General features: G+C 47.3%; 3 protein-coding genes across 3 annotated transcripts; 2 read left to right on the forward strand and 1 right to left on the reverse strand.

The window, feature by feature from the left end:
• Positions 1 to 409: 409 nt before the first annotated feature.
• BKA55DRAFT_10673 (nucleotide-diphospho-sugar transferase) lies at positions 410 to 3,051 on the forward strand. The gene is made up of 4 exons (XM_046184703.1): positions 410 to 890; positions 994 to 1,848; positions 1,913 to 2,207; positions 2,261 to 3,051. The coding sequence occupies exons 1-4, from the start codon at positions 757 to 759 to the stop codon at positions 2,564 to 2,566; spliced, it is 1,590 nt and encodes a 529-aa protein (XP_046056216.1). The 5' UTR covers positions 410 to 756; the 3' UTR covers positions 2,567 to 3,051.
• A 5,583-nt stretch (positions 3,052 to 8,634) lies between these two features.
• On the reverse strand, positions 8,635 to 9,903 carry BKA55DRAFT_532104 (uncharacterized protein; the record flags this gene model as incomplete). The annotated part of the gene is made up of 2 exons (XM_046189298.1): positions 8,635 to 8,834; positions 8,925 to 9,903. 2 exons carry the CDS (start codon positions 9,901 to 9,903, stop codon positions 8,635 to 8,637), a joined length of 1,179 nt encoding a protein of 392 aa, XP_046056217.1.
• A 570-nt stretch (positions 9,904 to 10,473) lies between these two features.
• On the forward strand, positions 10,474 to 12,314 carry BKA55DRAFT_588160 (GWT1-domain-containing protein; the record flags this gene model as incomplete). Its single annotated transcript, XM_046194758.1, has 3 exons — positions 10,474 to 10,479; positions 10,658 to 10,846; positions 10,917 to 12,314. 3 exons carry the CDS (start codon positions 10,474 to 10,476, stop codon positions 12,312 to 12,314), a joined length of 1,593 nt encoding a protein of 530 aa, XP_046056218.1.
• Positions 12,315 to 15,836: the final 3,522 nt, after the last annotated feature.

Genomic DNA, 15,836 nt, shown 5'->3' on the forward strand with positions numbered 1-15,836 from the left:
CTCCAACCCTCTCAAACCATCCAGCCCCTCGCTCCCCACTGGTCCCGGTCCTAATGCAGTGAGCGCAAGACCAATACACCCCTGCTGTCTTGTCCGTTGTCCAGAACAAGATCAAATCTCGACAGACTTGCGCGCTTGTCTCTACGTACATAGTTGCCGCCCTACCAGTGCCACCACAACTAGGTACACACTACGATGGCCCACGACCTCATCAAGGACCCTCACTACTCCATGTTCATGCATGGTCCGGTTTAGAGACGGGGTTTGGCTTAGGTATATATCATAGACCCGTTCCCCATCTTCACCCCAGGCTGTTATCATCGCCACTACCTCTTTTCCTCCTCCTCGCCCTTCTCCTACCGGCCAATTCCTCTTGTCATGGCCATCTTTGAATAATTTCTTTTCCCGTCATTGTATATTATTCCGGTGCCTCGAGTCTTGCAACGGTGCGACTGTGTCTCTCGTGCATAGTGTGATTGCTTTGGTACTTCCAGCGTCTCTGATTCACTTTCACCACAACACAATCATCTTGGACGGTCAACCACTATCAATTCCAGATTACGAGACACAAAGTCTTTTTTTGAAATCACTTATAAGCCCCTCCTCGTCCTCACTCTTTCGAACATCTATCCTCGTTGCGTGGTATCCATCAACAGCCGTGTATCACAAGAACATTTCTTCGCATCGCGGGATCAATAGCACCTCCTCCCACCTACCCACCAACCTCATTGGATCTCGACACTTGACAGCTTCAGCATGTCTGAATCTGAGACTCAAAGTATTGGGCGCAGCCATCTTCCTGGCTTCGCTGGGTTATTAACACAGCCAATGCCTTCTTTTAACTTTTGGTATTCAAGTACCTTTTGGCTGTACCTTTTTGTAGGCCTTTGGTAAGTCATTTCCACCTTGAAATAGAAACTATGTTTCTCAACAAGAAGGCTTTTATAAAGTCTTAAATCTCATCATGGCCTACCAGTCCTAACATGATCCCAGGGTACATCGCTATCTCCGTCTTCTAGTTCATTGCGTCAGCCATTGGACTTATAAGTCGAAGCCTATCCCCAGCAAACCGACGTTTACGAGTAAGGATGTGACTGTGGTCATCCCGACCATTCACAATGCTTTCGAGGAGCTGCGTCCTTCTCTTGAGAGCATTCTGGTTTGTGAGCCTGCCGAGCTGATTCTGGTCACAACGCATGATAAGCGAAAAGACCTCCAGCGCCTGGCAGACTCCCTGGTTTTCCCCAAAGTCCGTGTTTTGGATACTCCTATTGCCAACAAGCGCCTGCAGGTGTGCGAGGCGCTCCCCAAGGTCGAGACTCCCATCACTATCATGGCGGATGATGATGTGACCTGGCCCTCGACTCTTATGCCCTGGATCCTCGCTCCATTTGAAGACCCTCAAATCGGCGGTGTAGGAACTTGTCAACGAGTTCGACGGGAGCATGATGGTTCTTGGTCAACCAAGGCCTGGAACTGGTTGGGTGCAGCTTACATTGAGCGTCGAAACTTTGAGATTTCAGCCACCCACAATATCGACGGTGGCACCTCATGCATGTCTGGTCGTACCGGCGCCTACCGCTCCGAAATTCTCTCTAGTCATGACTTTCTCCACGGCTTCAAGAACGAGAAGTGGAGAAAGTGGATTTTGAATGCTGACGACGACAACTTTGTGACTCGTTGGCTGGTAAGCCACCAGTGGAAGACATGGATCCAGTACGATAAGGAGTGTGAAATCGAGACAACGTTGGAGAACAGCACCAAGTTTTTGTACCAATGTTCTCGTTGGGCACGAAGCAATTGGCGAAGCAACTGGACCAGCATGGTCACTGAACGCTACATTTGGACGTGAGTAAAAAAGAATTCTCCGTCGAAAATTTGTTTGGAGTGAAAAATATCTAACAAGAAACAGGCAGCAGTTATGGTGCACATATGCCCTTCACTTCGCAACTTTTACTTCGCTGGCCTTTGTCGTTGATCCGCTTCTCCTAGCTTCATGCTGGTGGGGAACTGCGGACTGGGATATCCAGAATCGCCGATGCGCTTTCTGGACTCAGTTTATCTTCATGTTTGCATTCACGAAAGTAGTCAAGCTGATGGGTCTGTTCATTCGAAACCCCAGCGATATCATGTTCTTGCCCGTTTCGGTCATATTTGGATATTTCCACGGATTGATCAAGCTATACGCCCTGATCACCTTGAATATGGTACGTTTTAATAAACAAGTACCAAAGCAATCAACTAATCATCCATTGTTTAGACTTCATGGGGTAGCCGAGCTGATGGAGATGCCAACGATGAGCAGCGACTTGCCCCCGCTCCGCAGCCTTCGATCGTTTTGAAGACTCCTCCTGGAAAGGGATCGCTTATTCGATATAACGCTCGTCAAAAGGGACGGCAACCGCAGGCACAGCAAGTCGCGTGGGAAAAGAGCGACTACGCCGCCTACGATTCAAGCACCTCGTATGTGCCCATACGAGTGCATACACCAATGGCAATAACGCCAAACAACACCAAGCTGCACGCGAACGAAACTTCGATCAGTTCACAGTGTTGGGTAATTTGACCTGGCGATGAAACGATTTGATGAGGCCATGAGTAACGTTTTCATTTTCATGTGGGAAGTTAATTGTCCATGACCAAAGGTCAAATGGAACGACGAAAATCTTCCTACCTTTCCTCTTCTACTACTTCTTGCACACCACACCACAGCCACCACCAAAAAAAAGGACGGATTGGGGACACAGATGGGAGGCCTTGTAAGAGGCCGGTTGGGCAAAAGTTCTTGCTTCTTTGAGGGATGATAATTATGCTTTTCCAGTCGACGGCCGCTGACGAGGTTGAGAGTGTCACCTTCTTGGAATGAGATATTTCCAAAGTAGATGAAAGACACGTGGTAACCTGAACAGCGAGCTTTGCTGGGCCAAACAATATTGGTGGGAAAGCAGTCAAGGCTATCATGACTACTAGCTTCTTGACTTGCTGACGAAACCCGAGCAAGAGTCATCTTCCCTCGTTTTGTAACAATTTGGGATCATTTGGGACTACGGATGGAGGCGATTCTAGGTGGTGTGTGAGACTCACAAAGGGTACACAAAGCAAAGCTAGCTTTAAGGCATGTGAGAGTGATAATCAAAACATTGGGAGATATCTCCTACCCGACAATTACTTGTTTATTGCCTCTGTGATCTGACTTGACTTGGTTCTGCTAGGCGGGTATAATGGGCGCAGACATTTCATACCCAGTTAAACCCACATCAAGAACAACCCGTTAGTTCGCGAGGATAGATGCAGACTCAGTAGAGACATTGAGTAACCTAAAATGGCATCGTTGACACTAGCTTCGAGTTTAGTGATGACAGCCCTAGCCTAAAGAAGAGAGTGAAGGATGGGTAATGGGCTGGCAATTAAAGATCCACAGCACCACCCACAAAGTGATTAGTTTCATAGTACGACAGCTCAGATGGTTTGCAGGCAGGCCTCGCTCAGATGTGACATTGGTCTCGAGTATGGCACACCAAAATCTTGCATCTGGTCAACTGCAGCAAGCTATCTTTGGCTTAGGGCTTGACATGTTACACTCGCATCTCGCGCAAGTGCCGGAGGTTGATGAGACAGGTAGCCACAAAGTCAAAAAGGAATTACTTATCGCATCATCTCTGAAGGTTTTTGTGCACACATAAAGCTTGGGATATCCAGGGTCCTGCCCTGTTAGGCAATGCGAGTCCAAGTCGAAACAGCGCGAGTCGTAATATGTGGCATCGAGGGTAAACAGGAACCACTTTCGTGTCATTGTCAGCCCGGTTTCCCTGATCACCGTTGCATCTTCAGCGGGACTCTCGACTTGAGATGAGGTGCAGGCTCAGACAAGACAGGGGAGTCTGGTTGGACAAGACTCAGAGTCAAGAAACAAGCCTGTAAGCCCCCACCAGCTTCCCCCCTCCTTGTCGGCCGAACCAAGACATCGATTCCATTTTCAATCTCCGTGTCCGTGACAGCTATCAGGTTAGATTATGTGTCAACTCAAGGGCCTCGCAGCATAGCGAGTGCGAATCACGATCACAACTAGAAGTCGAGGGAATAAGGTAGAATGGAAACGTAATGAGCCTGCTTGGAGGGGGAGGGGTTTGATCAAGTTCACTGGAGGGCCAGTGCGAGATAAACGCCAAGCACAGAGGCTAGAGTTTTCAAGTCAAGCTAAGCATTTGCGGACAGCGATCGTCTGCACTTGGCCTGCTTTGATATGATATGGATTCTGACGCGGGGTTTTTTTTCTTGATATCCACTTACGGAGCACAGTAGATATCATGATGTGAGATGGACAACGCAAGGCAAGGCAAGGTACCTAGATGTAATTCTGGTTAGCTGAGTCTAAGTCTGGGGGTATCGAGTATAAGCCAGGCTAGGCCAGGATTCCTTCAACAGGTGTACCATGATGCGACTGGCTTGTCAGCCTTAGCATCAGCATCGTGATTATCCTTCTCCCGTTCGTTGTAGTGTCTCTTCTTGGATCTATGTAATACATGTAGTGCATAACTGTATATACATAGACAACCAGCTGCAAAGAGGGTGAACGTGTCTGATGGTGTGGGTGTCGAACATTATTGCAACCTTTTGTGCATTATGAATTACGACTGTTGTCCACCATGTATGTCGTTCATTGTCGCAATGCCATGTTGGTTCTTGTCTAGCTTTCTGCGGGCCTTGGGGCTCTGCTACTTTGGTGTGCGGCCGGCATATGACCGTCATTGGACCGGCTGAGTTCGAGAAATGATATTCTTTTGCCAATAACAAGATAGGTACGGTATCAGAACTTGATTTTAGATGCTGTCGCTGGCGTGATATGTTGTGTGAGCTCACGAGCCCCATCGGGACTTGCAAAGTTGCATATCATGTTGGTTGACCATGGAGAAACATATCCAACCGAAATCCACAACGAATGAAGTCTGTGATGATGTTTTACTCCTAAATCCATCTCACCAAAGGACCTATCCTGCTTGTGTCACCAACCCAAACTTTGCCAAAGGTTGCAAATACCCCCACAACCTTGAATATTTCGCTTTGCATAACATCATCTTACATCGAATTGGATGCAGGTCCCTGGTCGTTTATCCTCCGGGAATAGTCTATCCTTTTGCAGATCTTTCGTCAGTCAGCAAGTGACCAATGTCGTTGATACGGGAGGTTTACTGGAGATTCCCCTTCTCTCGTCGTATCGCAACGCTCATGACACAGCTAGCCCCACGGGATGGGACGGATAGCCACATATCAGAAAAGTCACTGGGTAGTCGACAGTGTACATGTTGAAATTCGATCTGGCTGTCGAGTCACTGTCCCTGTTGTAATTCATCCAGTTGCTGCGCCGTGAACCCTTGCAAGTGCCCCGTTTCCCCTCTTTGTTGGCGAAGATATCATCGTGGGTCCAGAGCTCGGACATCAATCGGCAATAGCAAGGGTGGCATGGGTCAATCGAGTTCGTGACGCCAAGGGAAAGCCTCTGCAAATGGCGACAGGGTTTTCGTTTGATAGAGAACTACAACGGTTATCAAAAGTCGCATCAAGCGTTCCTGATGTTTCGGAATCGCATTAGTATGTGGTTTATCCTGCACAAAGGATGCCCCTCTATCATACACAGAAACCTGCCGACGTTGAACGCATGTAACAGCATATGCATACATATGCATGTCTTGGATTTTTGAGGTGGCTCTGTTTCTGTAGCACATGGATAAATCGCATATCTCTGCTCAGACGGTCCGGAACCCGATGAGATGATCGAGATGCTGAAGTATTGACTTGGTTATCTGCACCTCGTAGCAACTGTTGGTGGCTATAGCAAGTGAATCATGAAGAAACCATCATGATTGTCGAGGTACAACGAATCATATCATAAGGTACTGAATGTTGGTAGGTGACGGGTTTTGGTGCAAAGTCGAGATGCCTAATCGAGTGATAGCAACAAGCAATGGCCAAAGCTTCTCATGTCCGGCTGCCTGATGAGGCAACTTGAGATCTCGTACCGAGCGGGATCTAGATAGTAACTACCTTAGGTAGGTACGTGGTACATCCTTTCCCTCCCATAACGTCTATCTTTCTTTGGTGCTAGGTTGGAAGGTACTCACTCTAGGTAAGGTAGGTAAAGGTTGGAAAGAACCAGTTCGATCGACTCGGGAAAGTAGTTCGTAGTACGTACCTTCCCTTGGCTGTTCATTGGGCAAGCACTTCATTGAATCGTCAATCTTCCGTTCTCTCTTCCCGTCTCCATTCTTCATCCCTACAAGCTCAACCGAAGTCTCCTCTTCTGCTACTGTAGAGATGGCGCAAGAAAAGACCCCCGCTGAGATGGCGTCTGACGATTATCGACCCTCTAATGCAGTTCTAAGATCGACAAGTCTGTTCGCTCATCGCCCGTCAACTGTACACCCACCACCCATCCCCATATGCTTAGCTGCAGCTCGCTATCGGCCGGAGGCGTCACATCGCCAAATGCCTACCCATGACCAACAATGGACGTCTTGGTGTGAACCCTGCCGTTTTCTCAGGCACACCAACGCAATCAGAGCCAAGAGTTACTACAGATTCCGTCCCTTCCCGGAAGAAATGTCGCACAGAGACCTTTTGGCCATTGCTTATGGCTGCAGCCAAGTTCAATGTATTGACTGCCGTGAATTGTTGAAACGAAGCAGAACAAAAGAGGGTAATAAACAACGCTTTTGTTGGAAAGCCAGCTCTGCTTTACTTCTGATTTCTCCCGGTCGCAACTCGCCTATCAACTCATGCAGATACGTGGTCCCATGCGTCAATTACTTGGCCATAACTGTCACTGGCTCACACATTACTCCGTAAATGCAATGAATTACTCGCGGTCTTTATGCACCGTTTTCACAAAGCCCACCCGAACGGTGGGCGGAGGTGCGGCGGCTTACCATCGGTCGGTCATCGCCCACTCTTCGGAGGTCCGCTACAAGTCGCAAAGCCGCAATAGCCGCCGGGCCGGTCCATTTCACCATGGACCCTTAACAGAACTCAATGTATCGCTTGTGTGGGAAACTTCCTCCACGTTTATTATCAAGAGTCGATGGATAATTATATGCGGACTGGGGTTGAGCAAGTCTACGGCGCAGAAACTGCTCACCTAGTGGCGCAATGTTTTCTCCTTCATCTCTCGATATGCAGGTTGTTGTCTCAAAATCGACTGTTGAACATCCTAACTGCGCTACCTGAAGAACCTAGCCCAAAATACACGCGATAGATTTTAGTGTCTCAAAGAACCCTGGCAGCGTCAGGCCAGGCTAACGAGGCACACTGCAGGTGTGTTTATATCATCAGCGTCCGAGCGTGCATCCTGCAGGCCATGCTTGCGTCGCGCCGTCTTTCTCCACTTACTAAATCAAGCGAAGTTGGCATTTTGGAGAGTTCGTGTCGACAACACATCGAACACTTGCGGGGGAGGGGATCATGATAGGCTGTGAGCAAGCAGGTGGCAGATAGGCACGGGCTTGTTCTTTGACCACCATCGTGATGCTAGCTCCGGATGTCATAGTTTTGATCTCTTGTCAGTGATCTTGTGGGCACATCGTGTGATGTGCCATGTAAAGCCAGTCTGATACATGTGAATGCTGAACTCGTCTCCATCGGCTATTTTCTAGATCAATGACGCCCTCTGAATAAGGTATGCCTTCCGTGCCAAGAAAACTACTGATCTATCGATCAACCGAGGCAGGGTTTAACACGATAGCGTACATAGTACATGATCAAAACATGGGGTAGTTGACTTATGCCTCGGACAAGGTGGTACCAACGCCTCTATTAAAAAGGTGCAAGCAATGAGGCAAAAGATATAACAAAGAAAACGTGATACGGCCTATGCCTCGTTTGTAAACTTGGTTCAAAGACCAAATGTAGATCTTTACTCGTGAATTAATCAGCTAATGCGGCGATTGCCTCAGTTCGCGGCTCAACCTCCAGGCTCACAAGGGCGTTTCTTGTTCACGATACGAGATAAAGAGGCTATTATTATGATCACATAACACATTGCAATGTCTCAAACGTTCCCTCTACATGACATTTCTTCGAAACTTTTGTTATAGCCCTTGACGTTAGCATAACTATACTAAAATGCCGTCAACTTTAAAAGACTCTATAGAGCAATTAATGAAATCAAACAACTCAACCAACATAGAATCAGAATTCTTATGGTGTTTAACTCAAAGTCCCTGTCTCAAATATCTCGATGTAAGTGTCCAGCACGGAAAGATTATAGGTAAAAAGAATAGGAGTATTTACATCTTGAAGACATCATATGTGGACAAGGACCTGTGCCAGAAGTTCAGCACAACACGGTGGAAGACGTATATAACTCTAAAATCAAGGATTGTGACTATATAATACAACCCACGATGATCATGCTTGTAGTCTCTATCTTGAAGTGAGCAGTGCCCCTTGACTACAGTGGCTGTTGCAGAAAGGAATCAGGGGATCAAGAATCGAAATGTTGCATTAACTCGCTAGCAATACCCAGAATTACAAAGCACATTGAAAAATTGCCCCCATAACCCAGTCACCCACCTGATTCCAATATCCAATAAGCTTGGACGTTCCCACGCGCCAACGTCCTCGATCTATTCCCTCGTGCCTTTATACTGAGCCTCCAAGATACAGGATGTTCTGCTTGATGGGCTCAGTAAGTGCGACTCGTCCGGTGTAAACATGTGCGACAGTGCCCTCCCAAGCGTGAGGATGTGGGAGGGGGATCTCAACCGTGGCACCAGGACGGACGTGTTCTGAGAGAATGACAGCTGCCAGGACGGGAAGGTATGTTCGAGCATAACTTAGGCCTGAGGAAAGTTAGACATGGTTCTCGAAGCCGTGATGTTGACATTGGGGAGCTGAACTGATATATTTGAGATCAAGGGCCAGTGACTTACGTATAGCGACAGGACCGAAACCCTGGCGTGAGCCTCTTCGTTCAAAAGCTGGCGAGTGCGTCGGATCTAATCCAGGGAGAGCACCATGGGAATGGCGTCTTTCACGAGGGATTCCGGGGGAGGATGCTCGAGAACTGATAGAATGAGGTTGAAGGGTTACAACTGATGCACGCCTATCCTCTTTGTGTCGTTCAAGAGGGCTCATAACTGGAAGTGTAGCTCTCAACTCGTCCAAGTCGAAAGTTCTTGTGAGTATAATTGACTTCCGGCCAGGGGAATGAACAGCCACACGGGTAGTCAAACGTCTCTCTGGAGGATAGGATGAAGACGCTTCCGCGTCACTCGGAGACAACTGAGACAAGCGACGAAGCTCGACAGGTAACACAAATATCTCAGGCTCACGAGGTCTATATGATGCTGCGATCCATCGCCGACGATGATGCTCTCTTTGTCGAGCAAGGTGCATGGCTCTGGCGTGAAGAGGGCCACCAGGGGCAGACTGTCGGCGCTCATAGTCGACATGAGGAGAGTCACCACCTCGCTCAGCGTCTGACTCCTGAAGCAACATGCTTCTTGTCTCATCTGCTAGAGTAGGTCTTTGGAAAACTGGAGGAGCTAAGAGTGGCGCAGAAAGGGGAGAGCGCCGAGATGGGAAAGTGCTGGGGCTAGAGCTTAAGAGAGAAGGTTGTGCAATCGGTCTCAAAGAAACATTGCATAGACTGGACTCAAGCTTGGGCAGATCACGCTTTCGGGGTTCCAGCTGATCAACTCCGGTATCATCATCTTGCTCCATATCATCATCTTCGGGCTCTCGAAGTTGTGGAAGAAGTCGACTGTGGGGTGATAGGGGTGAAGGGGTCCATAACGGGCTCTTTTGGATGACACGGGATCGCAAAGATCGGACATTGAGACCAGGACCTGAAGTTCGGATAGGTTCTATGGATGGACGAGGTCGGGATTCAGAGGCGACTGTGGTCATGGTAGCTATGACGAGGAAAGATGGAGTTTCACGAATATATTGGATAGGTTATGGGTAGGCAGGCAACTAAGAATGAGACACGAACCAGGAGGTTGATACTGCTGGGTCTGAAAGATGGGAGAGTAAAGTATTATGAGGAATGAGGAGCAGCCCTCCCTCCCATGGCAGGATAATAAATATCTGATTATTGGAATAAAATGGCGCTGACTCTTAAAGAAAGGATGACATATGCTATGCACATTTGCCCCAACATGCTCTGACTTCAGAGATTTCAACACAAAGGAGTTAGCCATATGGCGCTGGTGTAAATCTTTGACGAAATGAAAGTGTGTGCTTGCTAAGCCAGAGAACAAAGAAATGCGGCTTGCTCTAGGCAATGGATGCCGACATGATGAGTCTACGTCCGCGGGACAGAGCCCGCTTTTGGTTGGCCTCTCCGACCCAGCGGCCTGAATGAGGCGCTGTGGAAAGCCTGACCTGTCGAACACCTCAAGGATATCGTGTTTGTTGGTGTGAGGTTGAAGACGGAGACTAATACTGTGTAGAGGCCGTATGATATTGGTGGTGAGGATGCACGTGACAAGGTGTCCTGTCAAAGACGCAACGTCTCATTGGCTGATTGGTCAAAGCTCCCTGTCCAGCAGCCTCGGGCCCCTCCATCTCAATATCCTACGACAACTTTACTTACACGTTACAACGTGGTAACTTTATCACGAACAAGGCTGACTTGAGCATTACTTGTCAACTTTGACAGGTATATTGCCTCCACCGTTTCTTAGTGCCCGAACCTCTACTCTCTCCTAAATTATGCGCTGAGGCTTGCCATCATTTGCCGCCGGCCATGTCTGAATCCGCGAGCTACAAGCAACGAAAGGAGGACTTTGTGTCCAATCTCTCTGGCGGCTCTGTCGCAGAAATCAATTATGTTACATCCGTTGCGGCTGTTCGTACCCTTATCCCGCCCGCCCATACCATGCCGTGCGTGAATAGTTGCTAATTTTGAATTGTTACAGGTAGCAATTATCCTGTGGTCCGTCCTCCAAGCCCGCCAGTCCTTCTTCGAACCGTATACCGTACTCGCATTCGCTGTTGATTTCCTCCTCAACGTTGGAGCCATTCTCCTGTCGATAACTCTCTATTCAAAATCGCCGCTTCTTCTTAATCTTCTTCTTATTGCGCCTACGATTCTCGTCTTCGTCATCCCACCTCATTCTATAAGTCGAAAGAAGAAGCTCAAGGTCCCTCCAAATGCGCGGTCCAAGGAAAGCTCTGGGCATCTTGATATCTTATCAACGAAGCCTTTCCTCACAAACTTTCGCGGCTGCATGATGATTGTCACCTGTGTGGCCATCCTTGCTGTCGATTTCCGCTTATTTCCTAGACGTTTTGCCAAGGTTGAGACATGGGGTACTTCTCTGATGGACTTAGGTGTTGGATCCTTTGTCTTCTCAGCTGGCCTTGTTGCAGCTCGTCCTGTACTGCGCGAGAAAGCGATCGGTCGCACAACAGGTCGGGCAACACCCCTTTCCCACCGGATCGTGCATTCGCTGCGCCATTCTATCCCACTACTAGTCCTAGGCTTAATACGTTTCCTGAGTGTTAAGGGTCTGGACTATGCCGAACATGTGACGGAATATGGCGTTCACTGGAACTTCTTCTTCACACTTGGTTTTCTGCCCCCTTTTGTTGCCATCTTCCAGTCAGCTCTGAAATGGATTCCTTCATTTGCAGCCCTGTCGTTGTTGGTGGGCGTCACATATCAAATTCTGCTTGAAACCACTAGTCTCAAGGCGTATGTCCTGACAGCCCCCAGGACGGACCTAATTAGCATGAACCGAGAAGGTATCTTCAGCTTTATTGGATACCTGGCAATTTTCCTTGCTGGACAAGACACGGGCATGTTTGTCATCCCCCGTAATATTCCCCCTAAGAGTACTGCCAGCCCTGGAGCTCAGAGGAACACGCTTCTGATGACCATGGCTGTTTGGGGCGGCGTCTGGACTGGACTCTACTTGCTCTCCACGAATTATCACTACGGTTTCGGTTTGGCAGTATCCCGTCGAATGGCAAACCTACCCTATGTTCTATGGGTTGTTGCCTTTAACACCTTGCAACTGTTTGGGTTTGCGGTCATCGATACAATATTCTTCCCTGCCTTTTATAATGCACAAGACGCCAAGACGGAGAAGGAGACTTATATTCAAGCCACCAGCCGTGTGATCCGAGCATATAATCGTAACGGATTGGCCATCTTCTTGTTGGCAAATTTGTTGACTGGCTTGGTTAATATGACAGTCAACACACTGGATGCTACTCCCGTATTGACAATGGGAATATTGGTTGCATATACCGCAACGATCACAGGGGTTGCGGTGGCATTGGATGCTTATAATATCAGCATTAAGCTTTAAGCATGACATTTGGCATTTTGATCTTGCACATCTAGCGCAGCATTTCGTCGGCCTTGCGGTCATTATGTAGCATATCTAATAGAACGTGGTCAAATACGCAGGTAATGAGTTGAACATATGTTGATCCTGTTGGTACACTAATGCAACTGCTGTAATCCCTTGGCAATACTCGATGGTCGGCTCTAATGTTTGCATTTCCAATGGTTCGTGGTCATTTCATAGTGAAGGGATTGCGCACGACTTCTTCATGCATTAAGAGGTGCGCTACAACGAGTTCGCATACCATGCTGTGTGGACTGTGTGTATATCCAAGCACGAGGAATGGAGAAGGCAATATTCTAAATTTCTATTAGATGATATGAGATAGTCTGACTTTTGAACAGTGTCATGAAAGGGACACCTCTCCGTCTACAATACCTCGAGATCAAACGAGGCATTGTTCTATCATGAATGGAAAACCTGGTACTTCTTGATGATTCCAGGCAGTCTTTCTTAAGCCCATAAGCAGATCACAAAGCAATACGCTGAATATATGTGAATGTCACCGTAACATGTATACCTGGCTCGATATTGAGGATGAGTCGTTGCACTGTGTGAATCCGGTCACCAAGGCTTTTTCTGTTGGTGACTTGATAGATTCAACGCATGGAGATTGCTAAGTACTAGTAAGTAGTACCATCCGCAAAGTATGTCGCATGAGCAAACCCTAGTCATGACTGCTATAGGAGCATGAATTTATCAAAACTATCACACCAAAGATCAAGAGTGACATCGGGAGTGCAGATCGAGAGGGGAATCAAGGCCATGAATAGGATCAAGTCATGCCTTAGAGATGAACTGTGGATGGGATGTGACGCGATCTTGACTTGTTTGCGATTGCGGTTCAAGACGCAAGCAAATCGAGGATCTGAGTTAGGTATCAAGGCCTTATCGATGACTAGGATGACTGACCCAGTATGTCACTTGGCGGCTCATCATGACCAGGATGGACGCGTCGCGACAGGAAGTGAGGGGTGATTCCAATTTCAGCTGAAATGTATATAACGTACCATTTATACATGATTTAGTGGCTCAGCTGAGAAGGGATCTATTGAAAAGCAAAGGATGACAAGCTATCATGACGGGTGAAACCATGTTCATGAGACGTATCAACTTTGACGTTTATGAACAAATCACTCAAACGTGAAGCCTGATCATCAATTTCCAACTCAATTCTCCCAAAAGGACGGATTTGTTTCTACAGACGGCGACGCCGAAAGATGACGTCTGAAACGAAGAAAAGAAGTCAAAGCAACCTTGTCAAGCTCAAATTCACGTCAGATGGATCCCTGTCCCCTTTACGCGTAGCTCATCTCCGGCATCAATGCTGGCTGGCTCTTGGACCTCAACACCACAAGCACAGTCATATTGTGCGAGTGCCCGTCGAAAAACAGTCGTGCACGTTCAAATGACTTGCTAAATGCATCCCATTTCCTCATCTGCCCTGGTCTAGCACGTCAATGTTAGATAAATATATATATCGTGGCGTCTAAGTCGCGGGAAAATAAAAGATAATTATTAGGGTGTTTCAGAAGTCTGTGGAAAAAAGGGACTGTCTCGGGATAAATGGTTAATGCCAACATAGCCTGAGAAACACATGCAATACAATCATTGCTCGCAAGCCGCAACTAAGAATTCTCTGTTGATGAAATCATCAAAAGAATTCGGTTGTTTGATCTGGGGAAATGAATGACAAGCGAGATTCGAAGCTGATGAAGTGTGCAAAACCCCAGAGTCATGCATGACATTCGATTCAAGCAAAATCAAGGAAGAATCCATGGGCTTGCTCCCAGGGAAAATGCCGCGAACAAGATGATGACTTATATATCCTAAATTCGCAACACATCATCTCACTTTAAGGAGTAATAAGTCCTAAGATTGCCTATATCAAAAAGTGCTATTAATTTGTGCCAAAGTTTATAGCCCTTCATTTTTTCTCAAACTATTATTAGTGATTCACATCATGAACCAATATATTTACTTGAAGGTGAGGTCACTATACCAAGCCATCACCGTAACAGTAATCATCCTCGTTGACGTATCATGCATGTGTTGGACAACTTCTAAAAAGTTCCGCTCCATAAAAAAAAACCACTAGATCCGACAAATCTTATGCCGTAGCAGTAATAACTCTACGAAGTAAAGTGCGCTCGTGACGAGCTTAGTGATTGTGATGTGTATGCCGAGGTAGGGAAGAGGTTGTCAAAGTTGAACCTTGAACCTGGGCATCACATCTCGACAGCTGAATCAAGATTACATTGTGTGAACTGAAAGAATTTGGCAGTCAAATCATGGAGGAAAACTGAGTTGCTTTTTGTATATGCTACGCTTCTCGGTCTTACTATCATTACAGACTTGAGAATGCAACTAGTTACACCTAGCCGAGTTCGACGAGCGGAGCAAAAGCTCAACCCTGGGCTCATCTGCCTATTGGGAGAATCGTCTTATATATGTATGAACTATAACGCGATTCCGTTACTTCTATCTTTACTTCTCGAAACAAGTGGAAACTTGACCTCGAGCTTCCTTTGTTCTACGTAGTGCGGGCTGAATACGAGGAACAGGATCATGGACGGGCCCAGGCGAGACGGACCGTGGGATGAGCTGTTGGAGCTGATCATCAAGTATGGTACCTTGCTCTTAATGCATGCAGGGAGCCTGAGGGAGAACAAAGTTGATACGCCAAAATTATAATTATAATACGTACATGCAAACGGCTCAACGTTATCCGTCGGACGCACCCATGTAATGCAGTTGGCTTGGAGTCTTGGACTGTCATCCATCGACACTACCATCGACGGCCTGACCGACAACTTGCTCACAATATCGTGACGCGGGTTGCCGTAAATGTCATCAAGAAGAAGAAAAGCCAAAGCTGAGACCACCCACCTTCAGAAAACAACCCTCTCGCGAAGCCCACTTGTAAGATTACTGGTCAATGCCTCGCATCACATACCGGGCAATTCGTCCTTGCCTTGGATGTCAAGACCTCCCTGATTGAGTTGATGTTCCTGTCAGCATGCGATACACAATATTGAGTAGATGCCCGTAGTGACCGACGTTGAAATTATTGGCTTCAGGCACCAAATTCAATTCCAAGTACACGACGTCAGACGAACAGGGACCTGAGAAAAGGTCTCGGCTGGGCAGAACTTAAGTTGGACTAGCTTCAGACGCCTCGAAACAAGGGCCATGGGTGAAGGGCACGGGAAAGGTCAAGAGACTTGATGGTGCGAGCACTGGCCGATGGCTTTCGGTTGAAGCATGATATCTAATCTCGAGAAAACAAGAGACCTGAAGATTGAGAGAAGGGAGGGTTGGTAGAGAAACAAGAGCCTTGTTTTGTTTTGTTGGGTCAAATAATGCCTCGTCCTCGTCATTCAATATCCGTAAATGAGTTATTGAACCGAAGGTCTAAATACTTGCCATTTTAAAGTTGACGGCAATTGTAACTCTGTGAGTTATCAGTTGCGGGATATTATT

The sequence above is a fragment of the Fusarium redolens genome (genome assembly GCF_020744475.1).
Source record: "Fusarium redolens strain MPI-CAGE-AT-0023 chromosome Unknown BKA55scaffold_1, whole genome shotgun sequence".
NCBI classification, from domain to species: domain Eukaryota; kingdom Fungi; phylum Ascomycota; class Sordariomycetes; order Hypocreales; family Nectriaceae; genus Fusarium; species Fusarium redolens.

Bases quoted from the DNA above. Each gene is read 5' to 3' on its own strand.
- BKA55DRAFT_10673 (XM_046184703.1), top strand. From the start codon at position 757: ATGTCTGAATCTGAGACTCAAAGTATTGGGCGCAGCCATCTTCCTGGC. The intron at 1,849-1,912 runs GTGAGTAAAAAA...AACAAGAAACAG, and splicing joins ACTGAACGCTACATTTGGAC to GCAGCAGTTATGGTGCACAT. The intron at 2,208-2,260 runs GTACGTTTTAAT...TCCATTGTTTAG, and splicing joins CCCTGATCACCTTGAATATG to ACTTCATGGGGTAGCCGAGC.